Below are 17,330 nucleotides of genomic sequence, written 5' to 3'. Positions count from 1 at the left end.
CTCCTGGTGTTGCCTTTGTCCCTCCTGAACTCCGTCATTCCCTTCTGGTTCAGTCCCACAGCTCCAAGCAGGCTGGGCATCCTGGGATTAGAAAAACCACTGAACTTCTGTCTCGCCTTGTATGGTGGCCTTCCCTAAGAAAGGATGTCAAAAACTTTGTTTCTTCTTGCTCTGTATGTGCCATATCCAAGTCTGGACGTTCCCCTCCCAAGGGGTTACTCTTACCACTACCCATTCCTTCTCGTCCATGGACTCACCTATCTATGGACTTCATCGTGGACCTCCCTAACTCCTCTGGTTACACTGTTATTTGGGTAGTAATTGACAGGTTCAGTAAAGTCGCACATTTCACTCCTCTTCGAAAACTCCCCTCGGCTCCTGAACTTTCTTCATTATTTATTAAACACATTTTCCGCCTCCATGGTTTCCCTGCCGAAATTGTCTCTGACCGTGGTTCGCAATTTATTTCCAAGTTTTGGAGGTCCCTGTGTAAAGCCCTGGGTGTTTCTCTTCAATTTTCTTCTTCATACCACCCACAATCTAATGGAGCAGCAGAGAGGGTTAACCAGGCCCTTGAACAGTTTCTTCGATGCCATGTATCTTTGTGCCAAGACGACTGGGCGGATCTGCTTCCGTGGGCTGAATTCGCACATAACAATGCCTTACACGTGTCTTCTGAAAAATCCCCTTTCTTCTGTATGTATGGTCTTAACCCTTTGGCTTTTCCTCAGGACTTATTACTCACCAATGTCCCTGCCGCCAATGACCAAGCTGCCCACATGTCGGCCATCTGGCACGCCACGGTTGTCAATCTGGAGAAAAGTTCCTTGGTCCAGAAAAGATTCGCGGATCAAAGAAGAATCCCTTCCCCTCTGTATGCACCTGGTGACAAGGTTTGGCTATCCACCCGGAACATTCGTCTCAAAATCCCCTCTCCGAAACTTGGTCCCAAGTTTATTGGTCCCTTCTCCATCTCTGAGATCATCAATCCGGTGGCTGTCCGTTTACAACTTCCCTCTGAAATGCGGATTCCAAACGCCTTCCATGTCTCCTTGCTCAAACCTGCAGGTACTTCTTCTTCTTCTTCTTCCTCCTCAGCTCCTGTCTTGGTGGACGGTCATCAAGAATTCGAGGTAAAGAGAATCCTGGACTCCCGAATTTCGAGGGGCACCCTACAATACCTCATTGAATAGAAGGGGTTCGGCCCTGAGGAGTGCTCCTGGGTAAGAAGTGCAGATGTCCATGCTCCTCTCCTGGTCCAAAAATTTCATCGGCAGTTTCCTTCTAACCCAGGTGGTCCTGAGGCCCCCCCTAGGGAGGGGGGTACTGTAATGGAGTCTGAGTCAGGATTCCAAAATGGTGACCAAGATGGCGTCCAAGATGGTGGCTCCCTGGTTCCTCGCGGACGCAGCCGGATGACGCCCACCTCTTCCCGCACTCTGATTGGTCGCCGGCGACGGAATGGGCGTCGGCGTCAATAATCGGCGCCGGCGTCGGTCGCACACGTCAGCGCGTCGGTCGCTGACGTCAGCGCGTCCGCGCACACGTTATGACGCCGATGCGTCCAAAATTGGCGCCAAACCTGGGCCTATAAGAAGGAACTCTGGGAAGTTATCAGTGCCCAATTATAGGTTTTAGCTTGCTATTCCTGGGTGTGTTTCTTGTGATATTCTTGTCTATTTTGTGTACCGACCTCTTGCCTGATTCATCGACTTCGAACCTCTTCTGCCTGGACTGATATTATTGCCTGTTTGACCATTCTCTCGTCTCATCCCTATTTGTACCGCGAACTTGGACTTTTGCTACCTCCTCCCTTGGTCCTCACTACCTCTGAGGCCTTTGGCCTTACAGCCACCAAAAGTGACGACGGGCCAAATCAAGAGTTTTCCGTCATCCAGAGTGCCCAGCAAGTGGAGCATCATGAACATACCCAAAAGCTTCCAATTGAAGGTTTGATGGAACAAAGAGTCTATCCTTGAAGTAATATAAACCATCTTGAGCTCTTAACACAGGGGTTGCGGGTAAGGAATCAGGAGTACAAAGCTCTTTCACCTTTTGTAAAAAAGAAGGTTGAAGAAGTAAAAAAAAATTTGGTTGAAGAACAGAATCAACCCCAATAGGCCGAGAAGAATCCGATGAAAACATCCGAGAAAAAGCATCAGCCTTAATATTCTTGGAACCAGGCCGATAGGTTATATGGAGCTGAAAACGTGAAAAAAATAATGCCCATCGAGCCTGCCTGGGTCTAAGTCTCTTGGCAGAGCGCAGGTACTCCAAATTCTTATGGTCAGTAAGAACCAAAATTGGATGTGCGGACCCCTCCAAAAGATGCCTCCACTCTTCCAGAGCCAATTTGATTGATAATAGTTCTCTATCAGCAACGTCATAATTTTGTTCTGATCCGGATAATTTTTTAGAAAAGAACGCCACCGGATGTAACGAACCTTGAGGAATAGATCGTTGAGAAAGAACAGCTCCTACAGCAACTTTAGAAGCATCAACTTCCAGGATGAAGGGCAGAGATGGTTCTGGACGAGTGAGAACAGGAGCTGTGGTGAAGGCTTCTTTCAGTTGATCAAAGGCTGTTTGCGCCGAAACGGACCATTGAAACTTGACTTTCTGTTTCGTGAGATCAGTCAAAGGTCTAATGATGCCTGAGAAATTACGTATGAATTTACGGTAAAAATTAGAGAATCCAATAAATCTTTGTATTGACTTGCGATCGCTGGGGGTTGGCCAGTCAAGAATGGCTGATACTTTTTTAGAGTCCATGACGATGCCATTGGTGGAAATGACAAACCCCAGAAATTCAATTCGATCTTTCTCAAAATCGCATTTCTCCGCCTTGACTACTAAACTATGTGAACGCATTTGAGAAAACACCTCTCGCATGTGTCTGCGGTGTTCTTCCAATGATGAAGAATAGACCAGAATATCATCTAAGTATGCGACCACAAAGCTATCAAGAATATCCCGAAAAATGTCGTTTATAAAATGCTGAAAAGTTGCTGGCGCATTACACAAGCCAAATGGCATAACAAGGTACTCATTAGTACCCATAACGTGTGCGAAAGGCTGTCTTCCATTCGTCTCCTTCTCTTACTCGAATTAGGTTATAGGCCCCCTTAAGGTCAAGCTTTGAGAAGATGGTTGCAGAGTGAAGCCTTTGAAAAAGTTCATGAATCAAGGGAAGAGGGTACCTATTCTTGATTGTAACTTTATTGAGCTCTCGATAGTCAATACAAGGTCGCAATGAGTGGTCCTTCTTTTCAACAAAAAAAATTCCTGCCCTTGCTGGGGACGTAGAAGGTCTAATGAAACCTTTTCTCAGGTTCTCATCAATGTAGTCCTGCAAAACTTTAAGTTCGGGTTCCGAAAGAGGAAAGATGCGACCAAACGGAATAGGTGAACCAGGAAGCAAGTCAATAGGACAATCATATGCCCGATGAGGAGGAAGAACGTCCGCACGTTTTTCATTAAAGACATCCAAAAACTCATGGTAAACAGTTGAAACTGAGGATAACAAATCTTGATCCCCCTCTGCAACACAAAACAAGGCTTGATGAAGAGTAGGCACCCCTTTTTGGACACAGTTCTTAACACAAAATGAAGAAGTCAAGGACAATTTTCCCCGTGGCCCAGTCAATAAGAGGATTGTGGACCCTTAACCATGGTAACCCAATAATGATTGGAAATAGAGGTGAAGGAACCACATCAAAACTGAGAATTTCATGATGGAATTTGTTTATTGAAACATTTAAAGGTTCAGTCTCAAAAGAAACAGGTCCCGAACTTAAAGGAGAGCCATCCGCCATTCTGATCATCATCGGCCGTCATTTTGAACGTAAAGGAAAACCATGCATACGGGCAAATGTTTAGTCGATGAAGCAGCTACTTGCCCCGGAGTCAATAATTGCCATCACTTGTACCCGTCTTCTTCCCCACTGTAATGGGAGCAAGACAGAGATATGGGCTTTCTTAAACTGCAACTGTGTTCCCAACCCAGTCCCACCGGAAGTAAAATTACCATCTGCACGGAGAGGACATGTCCGTAACAGGTGATCAGCTGCGCCACAGTATAAGCAGAGGTTTAGACGCCTTCTTCTTAGTCTCTCCTCAGGACTCAGGCTGGGGCGGGTTAACCCAAGCTGCATTGGTTCGGGCTCAGGTGTAGGGAATGATGAAGCACCTGAAAAGGGTGCCCTAGGGACCATCCAGGAGACAGGAGCGGAAGACTTCTCAGTACGTCTTTCTCTTAAACGTCTGTCAATCTGGATGGTAAGCTGAATAAGCTTGTCTAAAGGAGAAGAAACTCCCACTCTGGCCAGTTCATCCTTTAACTGGGTGGACAGCCCAACACGATAATGGTGTCTAAGGGCGGACTCATTCCAGCTTGTATCAACAGCCCACCTCCGGGATTCCGCTGCATAGTCCTCCACAGGACGCTTTCCTTGCCTGAGAGTCTGTAATGCAGCTTCCGCAGTCTCTGGACCTTGTGGATCATCATAAAGGGATGCCATAGCTGCAAAGAAGGTATCGACATCCTTCAGAAGGGGGCTATTAAGCTCCAATAGGCGGTGAGCCCAAGTCTGCGGTTCGCCTTGAAGAAACAAAATCACAGCTCCCACCTTAACTTTTTCGCCAGCATAAGTTCTGGGCTTCATAGAAAACAGTAACCTGCAACTGTTCCAGAAGGCTCGAAACTGCTTGCGATCACCAGAAAATTTCTCAGGTAAATTAATCTTAGGTTCTAGATGCCCAGATGAGGATGCAGACGATGAGCCCAAAGCAGAAGTAAACGCGTCATCAGCAGGGAGTTCGGTTAAACGAGCTTGTATGCTTTGATAACCACCTTGTAAGTCTTGGACCGCTCGAGTCAGGGCCGCCATTTGCTGGGACAAAGTCTCTAGAACACTTGTTTCCTCAAGTGGTTCCTGTTGGTAGGGCTCGGACATACTGTCAGACTTACCGAGTAGGAGGGAACCACTGGCATTAAGGAAGACAACCCTTACAGCCCCTTCTCCAACACACCCTCAACTAGGTACAGAGGGAGGTTAGTGCAGTTGAGGTATGGGAGCCCGTAAGTCTTTAAGAGGGAACACCGACCTCGTGAAGTACTTCCAGTGCTGAGTCTTGTGGCTGCAGATGAGTACAGAGAAGGGTGAATTAATGGTGTAAACAGCTGCGGCAAGAAACTGTAGAATCTTGCGTGGATTTCGGCAATCACCTTAATGTCAGTCGCAGGTGGTGTAACCTAAATGGAGTGAAGATCAGCGCAGACAGACAGGAATGGTCACAATCACAGCAATACACACTAGCCAGATGGGTGTCCCAGTAGAAGACAGAAGATATTCAGAAACAGGATCCACAAGGGTTAATCTGAGGCGTAGTCGGTAGGCAAGCAGGACAGACAGACAGGAATATCTTCTGTCTTCTACTGGGACACCCATCTGGCTAGTGTGTATTGCTGTGATTGGCAACAATAATCAAGTCCATGCAAAGTTTCAGGGGTTAATGCAGTAGAGCGTAACAGGGACAAGCAGAGTCGGCAACAGGGAATCAAATCCAAGCAGAGGTTTCAAGGGTTAATGCAGGAGAGTAATCAAGGCAATAGCAGGGTCAGCAACAGGGAATCAAAGTCCAAGCAAGGGTTCCAAGGATTAGGATAAGGAGAAGTCGAGGAAAAAGTAGAGTCAAAACCAGTATATCAATAAGAATTAAGTTACTCACTCAGAGTTTTAGCCAAGAAAACGATGTCCAAGCACTGGGGAGATCTCTGCGCCGCAAGAAGTAGGATCGCCTACGTGATCACGCTGCGTCAATCGAAAACCCTGCGCCAGCGTCATGACGCACAAGCCTTTCCTAAATTTGGTGATTTTGGTGACATTTAAGTACTACTTGAAAGAGCAAAAGTGGAATGTCATATATTGGGTTAAGTTCCCCTTTAAAAAGTGGGATATCCTATATTGGGTTTAGTTCCCCTTTAAAAAGTGGGATGTCATATATTGGGTTTAGTTCCCCTTTAAAAAGTGTGATCTCGTATATTGGCTTTAGTTCCCCTTTAAAAAGTGTGATCTCGTGTATTGGGCTTAGTTCCCCTTTAAAAATTGTGATGTATATTTGGCTTAGTTGCCCTTTAAAAAGTGGGATGTTCTATATTGGATTTAGTTCCCCTTTAAAAAGTGGGATGTCATATATTGGGCTTAGTTCCCCTTTAAAAAGTGGGATGTCATACATTGGGCTTAGTTCCCCTTTAAAAAGTGGGATGTCATATATTGGGTTTAGTTCCCCTTTAAAAAGTGGAATGTCATATATTTGGTTTAGTTCCCCTTTAAAAATTGTGATCTCGTATATTGGGCTAAGTTGCCCTTTAAAAAGTGGGATTTCAGATATTGGTCTTAGTTCCCCTTTAAAAAGTGGGATGTCGTATATTTGGCTTAGTTGCCCTTTAAAAAGTGGGATGTCAGATATTGGGTTTAGTTCCCCTTTAAAAAGTGGGATGTCCTATATTGGGTTTAGTTCCCCTTTAAAAAGTGGGATGTCCTTTATTGGGTTTAGTTCCCCTTTAAAAAGTGGGATGTCATACATTGGGCTTAGTTCCCCTTTAAAAAGTGGGATGTCATATATTGGGTTTAGTTCCCCTTTAAAAAGTGGGATGTCCTATATTGGGCTTAGTTCCCCTTTAAAAAGTGTGATGTATATTTGGCTTAGTTGCCCTTTAAAAAGTGGGATGTCAGATATTGGGCTTAGTTCCCCTTTAAAAAGTGGGATGTCATACATTGGGCTTAGTTCCCCTTTAAAAAGTGTGATGTATATTTGGCTTAGTTGCCCTTTAAAAAGTGGGATGTCAGATATTGGGTTTAGTTTCCCCTTTAAAAAGTGGGATGTCCTATATTGGGTTTAGTTCCCCTTTAAAAAGTGGGATGTCCTATATTGGGTTTAGTTCCTCTTTAAAAAGTGTGATCTCGTATATTGGGCTTAGTTGCCCTTTACAAAACGTTAGTTAAAAAAAAGTAGATGTTACAGGTTTTGAACTCAAGACCTGCAGCTTTCAAGTCACGCCCCTTAACCATTAGGCTACAATAGAGCTCAGTACTAGATGTGAGAAGTTTGCACACCAGAAGGATCTCTCTCTACAATACGTTCTTTCCTATGAACCTATGAATTGCCTTGCATTTGGCAGCCTCTAGTGGCAGAACTGGTATTACATGCAGGTAAACGCACTAAACGCGAGAAGGCTTCCTGACACATTGCGCTTGCTGCAGATCTACTAGCGTTACATCGCGATAAACGTACAAAATAAAGTGGCTCCACCTGTAGCTTGAAAAAAAGACACAGATCCATCAAGTTCAATCTTTAAGGTCTATATTTATTAGGGATCCTTCGCAAAAGATTTGGCCGAATACTGAACCGAATCCTAATATGCATATGCAAATTAGGGGTGGGAATTGGAACATTTTTTTTACTTCCTTGTTTTGTGACAAAAAGGCACACGATTTACCTCCCCGCGCCTAATATGCATATGCAAATTAGTATTTGGATTCGGTTCGACCGGGCAGAAGGATTCTGCTGAATCCTGCTGAAAAAAGCTGAATCCTGGCCAAATCCCGAACCCTGGATTCAGTGCATCCCTAATATTTATCCTACCTAACTACTAGTTGATCCAGAGGAAGGCAAAAAAAAAAAAAAACCTCTTTGAAGCCTCTTCAATTTGCCGCAGAGGGGTAAAAAAATTCCTTACTCACTTCAAGATGGCAATTGGACCAGTCCCTGGATCAATTTGTACTATACACTATCTTCCATAATCCTGTATTCCCTCAATTGCTAATATTAAACATTAACAAATTAATCACAGGTTTGATTCTGCAATTTTTCTGTGTGCTGCAGTTTTTTGGTTGCTCACTTGCTAAAAAGCTATCCAACCCCTTCTTAAAGCATTTAATGTCGCAGTCATCACAACTGATTCAGGAAGAGAATTACAAATTATCATGGCTCTCACTGTAAGAAAAACCCTTCCAAATATTTAACCAGTATCTTTTTTCTTCTAATCAGAATGGGTGCTCACTTGTCATCTTGAAGGAACTACTGGTAAATAAAGCATCAGCGAGATTATTATATGGTCCCATAATATATTTATACATAGTTATCATATCACCCCTCAAGTGCTTTTTCTCCAGCGTGAACAACCCCAACTTGGCCAGTCGTTCCTCATAGCTGAGAGTTTCCATACCACTTAGTTGACCTTGTTTGGACCCTCTCTAATTCAATGTCCAATTTGAACCATAAGTTACTCATGTAACAGCTCTACCATCAACGACCCCATTTTTTGGCAACCACCGTTTAGTTTTAGTAATGCAAATTATCAAGACATAGGCTTGAGCTCCCACTCAGTGTTATCGCTTGTACTAACCACATCTCTTCTATTACCTTTACTATTTTCTTTACTGTACCCTATTTATCCCATTAAAACCTAAATGAATATCCTCCAAAACAATACAACAGCTGTCACTTTGGTGCAGCCAATATCAGTTTATAGATCACAATAATGTATGCACAGCTCTTGGAATTTAAGAATCCTTCTCCCAAAACTAATGCCATAACTCACATGGAATCATTTTCTGCATGTGTCATTCAAAGTATTTGTGCGATAAAAATTTTAATACATATTGAATCTAATAACAGATATAAACACCTCTGGTACTATAGTCATAACAATATTTTGCTAAATACAGGTAAAATATGCTGAAATGGAGTAAAGATATTTTCTATATGTGCAACTGTTTGCAACAAACAGCTGAACTTTAAGTAAAATGAACTTGACACAACTGTTTAGTAATTTATATTAAATAACTATTTTAAAACTATGGTTTTTTAAACAAACAGCATTACTGAACATTACATCTTTGCAAACTTTACATAATGTTAGTAACATAATTTTAGTATTAGTTAAAGGAGAACTAAACCCTAAAAGTGAATATGGCTAAAAATGCCATATTCTATGTAATGAACTTATTGCACCAGCCTGGAGTTTCATTTACTCAATTATAGCAATGTTTCAGGACTTCAAACTTGTCACAGGGTGTCACCATTTTGGAAAGTGTCTATGACACTCTCATGCTCAGTAGGCTCTGAGCAGCTGTTAAGACGCTAAGCTTAGGGGTCATCACAAATTAACAAGCAGAAAATGAGGTTGGACTGTAATATAAGCTGATACTACAGGGCTGATTATTAAATGCTGATGCTAATTGCACTGGTGTATGTGCTGCCATGTAGTAATTATGTGAATTAATTACTAATCAGCCTTATATTGTGACATTTCTATTCTATGTGTACTGTATATTGTGAGTGGGTCCCCTAAGCTCAGTAAGTGACCGCAGCACAGAGCATGTGCAGTGAATCAGCAGAAAAGAAGATGGGGAGGTACTGGAGCATCTTTGGAGACACAGATCTTTACTGCTAAAATGCTGCAACCGCCGTTGGCTGGTACAGAAGCACAAAACATAGCTACTTCTTTAGCACAAAACATAGCTACTTCTTTAGTTTTAGCTTTAGTTCTCCTTTAACTATATAACAAAATGTTATAAAAAAATAGCTACAGTTTTTTCCTGGCAATATGATTATTTGAAAATTATTATGTTAAATGTCGTTTCCAATTTGTCATCAAACTGCTCATTTTCTTTTGCCATGTTTCTATTGTCAAAGTGAGCTTACTTGATGTTTTTTCTTTCCTTTCCTTCATGCTGTCGTTTAGAGCCGTACAGAGAGACAAGTATGGGAGTAAAGTTAAACATTGCATATCAAATGTAATCTTTTCTTTAGTTCAATTTTTAATATAAAAAAACATTTTCACATTAAGAACACTTCATTTTGATTATTTTCATCAAGAATCAATTGTACCTAAATATAAATTTAAATTAATTTCATATTGTTGTAACAAAGTTAAATTACAGTATATTAAAAACTGGCAAATGATTGGCAAATAAATATGGCAAACACCAACTAGAGGTTTTACTATGTGTTATATTTCTGTGTCACCAGTTTGTTTTAAGATTATAAAGATCTGCATTATTTTGTTTATTGCATGTCCATCACATTAATACAGCATTTACAAAAAACATAAATTATGAATGATTTTCAGTTGTTGGATATATTTAAATGTTTATCGTGGTACAAGATTAATAGATGTTTGGGTTATTTGCAAGTACTGTAAATGATCACCTACATGATTTGGCTAAAAAGTATGGTAAAAATAAAAATATTTTTGCAGGTAGGTTTATGTTTCATTAGGTTTGTTACAGAGGCTTGTTGAAAACAAAAAAATTACTGGAATTGACTCCCAGCAAAGTTTATAGGAATCTTATTGCATCAGTGAAATACTGTAAGTGACGAAGGCCAAACACGGCCTCCTATTCTTTAGGCATAATCAGAACAGCTGGATCTGAAGAGGAACTGCTGTTTCACTTCTTTATCTGCCGATGCAACATGATCTAACCAACAGGGTGCATAGGCAGATGGACATTTGATTCCTGTCCATTCACAAAACCAACTGATAGTTATAGTAAGTTGATATCAGTCTATATCTGCGGGGCAAGTATATGCATACAGATTATTGTACACCATTGTTTCATACAATTTTACCAACTTAACGGGGTTGGTATTCTTTAAATTAACTGTGTGATGTAGAGAGTCATTTTCTGAGACATTAACAGAATTGGCCATCACAACATCATCCGGCAGTGCATTCCACAACCTCACTGCCCTCACTGTGAAGAACCACCTACCCTGCGTCAAATGAAAGTTCTTTTCCTCTAGTCTGAAGGGGTTATCTCTGGTGCAGTGATTCTCTTAATGGGTAAAAAGGTCCCCTGCTTTTTTGTCTATAATGTCCTCTAATATACTTGTAAAGTGTAATCATGTCCAATCTCAAGCATCTTTTTTTTCCATAGAAAACAACCCCAACCTTGACAGTCTACCCTCATTAAGTCTTCCATCCTTCTAACCAATTTAGTTGCACGTCTTTGCACACTCTTCAGCTCCTTTATATCCCTGTGGCCACTAAAGCAAGTAAAGTACTGTCTTGCATAAGAAAGGGCATAAACGCAAGTGATGAAAATATAATTAAGGCTTGGAGCCCAAAACTACATTGCATACTCCGGATGAGGCCTTACCATATCTATAAAGGGGCAAAATTATATTTTCATCCCTTGCGTGTATGCCCTTTCTTATGCAAGACAGTACTTTATTTGCTTTAGTGGCCACAGAATGACACTTCCCAGAATTAGACAACTTGTTATCCATAAAAACCCTGGATCCTTCTCAGTTAAAGGAGAAGGAAAGCTACGGAGGCATTTTATTGCCAATAGATTAGCTGCAATAGTGCAAGCTAGAATGCTATATTTATTCTGTAGAATGTTTTACCATACCTAAGTAAAAAGCTCTAGAAACTCTCTGTTTGTTTGGGATAGGAGCTGCAGTATCAATGTGGTGTGACATCACTTCCTGCCTGAGTCTCTCCCTGCTCTGGGCTCAGATTACAGTAGAGAAGGGAGGAGGGGGGAAGAGGAGCAAACTGAGCATGCTCTTGCCCAGGGCAATGAGGTTTAAGCTGAAGTCTGATACAGAAGCCCATGAGTACACAATAGAAGGAAAGAAATGTGGTGTTTCTTTTGACAGGGGACTTTGAGGGTTGACAGCACTACTTTGAGGGTTAACCGGTATATTTAGGTGGACCTTCCTGATAAGGCTTACTTAGTTTTAACCTTTCCTTCTCCTTTAAGGAAACTCCCAGCACACTGCCATTTAGTGGATAACTTGCATTTATATTATTTTCGCCAAAGTGTATAACCTTGCATTTATCAACATATAACCTAATTTACCAGTTTGCTGCCCAGTTTTCCAACTTAGACAAATCACTCTGCAAAGTGGCAGCATCCTGCATGGAACCTGTAGTTATGCACAATTTAGTATCATCTGCAAAAATAGAAACAGTACTTTAAATGCCCATCTCCAGGTCATTAATAAACAAGTTGTAAAGCAAAGGACATAGTACAGAGCCCTGCGGTACTCACTAACAACACTGGTCCAATTAAAATATGTTCCATTTACTACCACTCTTTGTAGTCTATCTTTTAGCCAGTTCTTTATCCAGGTACAAATACTATGTTCCAGGCCAACATTCCTTAATTTAACCAGTAACCGTCTGTGTGGCACTGTATCAAACGCTTTAGCAAAGTCTAAGTAAATCACATCCACTGCACTCCCAATCGAAGTCCCTGCTCACTTCTCATAAAAAGAAATTAAGTTAGTCTGGCAATATCTATTACGCATAAAACCATGCTGGTACAAACTCATAGTTTTATTATTTGCTATGAAGTCCAGTATTAACTTTATTAACCTTTATTAACCCTTTCGAATAGCTTTCCTACTACTGACCTCAGACTAACTGGACTATAGTTTTGAGGCTGAGAACAGGATCCCTCTTTGAATAGCGGCTCCATATTAGCAATTCACCAGTCTCTCAGCACCATGCCAGACGTCAATGTGCATGGAGCGGGTAGGAATGAATAGTGTTAAAGGTAGAGAAAAGTTGTGCAGGTTTTTTAGAAAGTGAGTTAATGAGTATCGTAAAGTAAGTTTGTTTGGCTGGGGAAAGGCTGGTGTTAAAGGAGCACAGGGCTGATTTGTAGATCCAGAAGTCCAATTCAAAGCGGGATTTGCACCAGTGATGCTTAAGTGCACGTGACTATGAATAAATATCAAAATAACTAGAGAAAGCTTTCTCTGTGGCCTTTTTGCCCCTACATATTGGCAGGCAAAATGTGTGAGCTAAGAAAGTTTCCTATTTAAGGAAGTTTAATATTGGAAATGTGCCCAATCCTAACACACTGCAGGATTCAAAATCCATTTTAAGAAATTGTTAATATTAAGACTAATCTAAAAGATCTAATCTCCTTTATAAAGTTAGTAATCAGCAACATACTCTTATAGTAATGGATAGCATCTACATATTCAATTAGTTAATTTCTATAACATATTCATGACTACAGAAGACAGCAAAATATATCATGGTATTTGAGTTGCTGCCTCCTGAAAAATCAGAAATGAGCACTGAGATATGAAATACATTTTTGGAGGTCACGTGGTTCTAATAGCTTCCCCCCAGCAGATCACTGGATACACTCACTAAAATAATGTATTTAGCCAATAAGCAATTTCTAGATGGATGTAAATATACCCCCCAATATATACATATGCAACAAAAGAATTATTACTTGTTACTCATCAGTTCATTTTCAACCCGATAAATGGGGCGTTTTAAAGAATGGCTCACCTTTAAGTTAACTTTTAGTATGTTATAGTGTCCAATTGTAAGCAACATTTAATTGGTCTTCACCATTTATTATTTATAGTTTTTTTTAAATTATTTGTCTTTTTCTTCTGACTTTCCAGCTTTCAAATGGGGTCAATGACTCCCATCTACAATGTATGTATTTTTATTGCTACTTTTTATTAATCATCTTTCTGTTCAGACTCTACATCATACTAAAAGTAAACTCAAAGGCAAACAACCCCTTAAAAGCAGATTTCATAGGGGAACTCCAATTCCCATCCCCTGCTGCCAATGATCACTGATAAACCTTAAAGGGGAACTAAAATGATTTATTGGCCTCCTTGTACCTGATAAACGTTTCAGGTGTCCCAGCTTGAAAGCTTTAAAAACACTTCTTTTTTTACCCATTTCAACACCAACATTTCTATTGAACCATAACATTGTTTACTAGTGAAATATACTGACATACATATTTATTAAGCAGCATTTTAAAAACATCTCATTTTTGTTCTTTGCATACACCAATGATCATTTTCTTTTTAACCTTTTGCCCAGTTAAAATCTCTACCCATAGGGAGTCTACCCCCTCCCCAGTGCATCAATGTTTATTTCTTTAGTGCATGGCATTAACCCTTTGTCTGCCAAGCACATACGGCATACATGCTGGCAGGCAGGGGCTGCAGAAACCCACTATTCTCTCTGCATCGGCAGCTTTAGCTGTCTCTGAAGAGAGTGGGCAGCATTGACAGCCCCCTGGGCAACGAGGCTGGGGGGCTGCCATGTCGATTGTCGCAGTGCCAACTTAGAAGCAGCAGATGGAGTTGATCTTGCTGCACTGCCCAACTTCCTGCTTTATCTGAGCCCACCAATGCACTTACTACTTACCGAGGCTTGCAGACACCTTTTGCATTCTTTATTTTTCACACTTATATAAACTTATATACACACTTACACACTGTCACACACATGTATACACAAAAGAACTCACAAAGTTTCATTTTACCATTTGTGTTTTTTTACCCCTAATAACTGTTTATTTTGCCAGTGTGACTATTGGATAATCTATTTTGGCCACTAATTACACTGTTGGATCAGTATTATCAGATTATTTTGTTATTTCATTTACACAATTTTTGTGGTTTTATTGCAATTTTATCCCTTCATTGTTGTTTCTTATGTATTTTAGTATAGTTTCGCTGTTTGGTGCTTTGATATAGAAAGATGTATTTTACTTTGTTTGATCTATCGGAATCTGTGCTTTCCAAACATATATGGTTTTCTGTGGGTCTTTTTACAGTTTGGGGGTCTTACAGCACATAACGTCGGGGCTCTGTTTTCAGCAGCTGAGTTGGCCAGCATGAAGGTTCATATGTACATTTTTCATTTGGGGTCCGTACATACCACATACTTTGGTATATCTATGCATATTGGCCATAAAACTGTTCTATAGACCCTTTGCATCAATATTTTTGGTGTTTTACAATTCTATGTTAGAAATTCGGTGAGATATATGTGGCCAATTACAATATTTTTAGGCGATTTTCAGAAATGTCATAAAAACCTCTGGCTTTAGTGTAGCTTTGCAGTATGGTAGTTTGGAGTAGAAAAACATAATTAACTATTTTGGATTCATCAGAATGTGTACTTTCCAAAAATATATGGGTTTGGGGTGGTCTTTGTGCTGTTAGGAGGGTCTTATGGCACATAATACGCTGTCTGGTCTTTGTTCGCAGAAGGCGAATCGGCAGCAGAGAAAATTCAAATGCACAATTTTTATTTGGGGTCCGCACATGCCACCTGCTTTGGTATAGCTATACATATTGCGCATAAAACTGTTCCATAGACCCTTGGCCCTATTTCACAATTGTACGTAAGAAATTGGGTGAGATAAATGTGGCCAATTGTAATATTTTTAGTCAATTTTCAGAAATGTCATAAAAACCACTGCCTTTGCAGTTGAGTAGTTTGGAGTAGAAAGACAATTAACTATTTTGGATTCATCAGAATGTGTACTTTCCAAAGATATATGGTTTTTAGGGGGTCACCATAATTTTTGTACCTTTTATTCCACATAAAACTGGCATTGTTTAAAAATGTAAATGTAAGCCATCAAATAAGTATGCACAAGGTAAATTCTGGGGTCTTAACATGCCATGTACATTTAGACCCATAAATATTTGGACAGAGACAATTTTTTTTCTAATTTTGGTTCTGTACTTTACCACACTGAATTTTAAATTAAACAACTCAGATGCAGCGTGGTAAAGTACAGAACCAAAATTAGAAAAAAAATTGTCTCGGTCCAGTTGTCTCTGTCCAAAAACTTTCAGCTTTAATTCAATGAGTTGCATAAAAATGTGAGGAACTAAAGCCTTTTTTTTAACACAATCACTTTATTTCAGGAGCTCAAAAGTAATTGGACCAAATAAAAAACTGAAAATAAATAATAATACTTGGTCGAAAACCCTTTTGCTTGCAATGACAGCCTGAAGTCTTGAACTCATGGACATCACCATCTTCTGGGTTTCCTCATTTTTAATGCTCTGCCAGGCCTTTACTGCAGTGGCTTTCAGTTGTTGTTTGTTTGTGGGCCTTTCTGTCCGAAGTTTAGTCTTCAACAAGTGAAATGCATGCTCAATTGGGTTAAGATCAGATGACTGACTTGGTCATTCAAGAATTTTCCACTTCTTTGCTTTAATAAACTCCTGGGTTGCTTTGGCTGTATGTTTTGGTTCATTGTCCATCTGTATTGTGAAATGCCTCCCAATCAATTTGACAGCATTTACTGTAGCTGGTTTATTCGGCTGCTTCTGTCCTGTGTCACATCTTCGATAAACACTAGTGTCCCAGTGCCACTGGCAGCCATGCAGACCCAAGCCATCACACTGCCTCCACCATGTTTTATAGATGATGTAGTATGCTTTGGATTCCACGGCTTCTCCATACTTTTTCTTGGCATCATTCTCGTAGAGGTTGATCTTGGTTTCATCTGTCCAAAGAATGTTTTCCCAGAACTGTGCTGGCTTTTTTAGATTTTTTTTTTGCAAAGTCCAATCTAGCCAGCCATGCACACCCAAGCCACCACACTGCCTCCTCCATGTTTTATAGATGATGTGGTATGCTTTGGATTCCTCGGCTTCTCCATACTTTTTTCTTGCTATCATTCTCGTAGAGGTTGATCTTGGTTTCATCTGTCCAAAGAATGTTTTTAGAGAACTGTGCTAGCTTTTTCAGATTTTTCAGAAGTCCAATCTAGCCAATGAGTGGCTTGCACCTTGCAGTGCACCCTCTGTATTTACTTTCATGCAGTCTTCTCTTAGACTTGGATATCGATACACCTACCTCCTGGAGAGTGTTGTTCATTTGTTTGGCTGTTGTTAAGGGGTTTTTCTTTACCATGGAAATGATTCTTGTGTAAGTTTGGAGGTGATTTTTGGAAATGTCACCAAAATCGTGAAATTTAGGAAAGGTTTGCGGCTTGGTGCTTTGGAGTAGAAAGACATGCATACCCAATTTGGATTCTGGGGAATGTGTACTATTCTTTTTTATAGAAAAGACCTTCACTGGCACACAGGATTTTTAGCTGCAGGGCAAGCCCTTGCAATTTTCAATGCAGTGCAGGTGCAACGTCTCTTTGTCAAGCATGCTTCAGTAACAAACCCGGGACTGTGGGCTGTCAAAATCAGGACTGTGCCACAAAAAATGGGACAGTTGGGAGGTATGCCCAAGGAAAAATCTGCCCAGTGCTCTAGGAACCCAAACTCTTGCTTCCTACATTAAGACTTGAGCCATGCATTTAGCTCCCTAAGCTCCCACTTTCTTCTTATACTTGCACGTGGCACAGGTAAAATTTCTGGGGGGAAAAATACATCGGAAGACCATCCCTTAATATTAGAGCCTAGATCCCTGAACTCACTCTTTAATGTCTTCCATCTATCATTAATTTTGTTGTTAGTACCAATATGTACTAAGACAGCTGGGTCATGCCCAGCCCCACCCA

At 40.6% G+C, this 17,330-nt stretch overlaps 1 protein-coding gene across 19 annotated transcripts in view; it reads left to right on the top strand.

Moving 5' to 3' along the window:
* Positions 1–17,330, top strand: part of adgrl3.S (adhesion G protein-coupled receptor L3 S homeolog) — a 1,276,319-nt gene that overhangs the window by 1,171,229 nt on the left and 87,760 nt on the right. For 2 of the 19 annotated variants that reach the window (XM_041579805.1, XM_041579802.1), the window contains one exon: positions 9,752–9,803. The exons of the other annotated variants lie outside the window; for them this stretch is intronic. In XM_041579805.1, coding sequence (XP_041435739.1) covers positions 9,752–9,803 — 52 coding nt within the window. The remainder of the gene's footprint in view (positions 1–9,751; positions 9,804–17,330) is intronic. 19 annotated transcript variants of the gene reach the window in all.

Source organism: Xenopus laevis, chromosome 1S, assembly GCF_017654675.1.
Source record: "Xenopus laevis strain J_2021 chromosome 1S, Xenopus_laevis_v10.1, whole genome shotgun sequence".
NCBI lineage: Eukaryota > Metazoa > Chordata > Amphibia > Anura > Pipidae > Xenopus > Xenopus laevis.
Note: the sequence above shows the minus strand (reverse complement) of the source record. Positions and strands in the feature narration are given on the sequence as shown.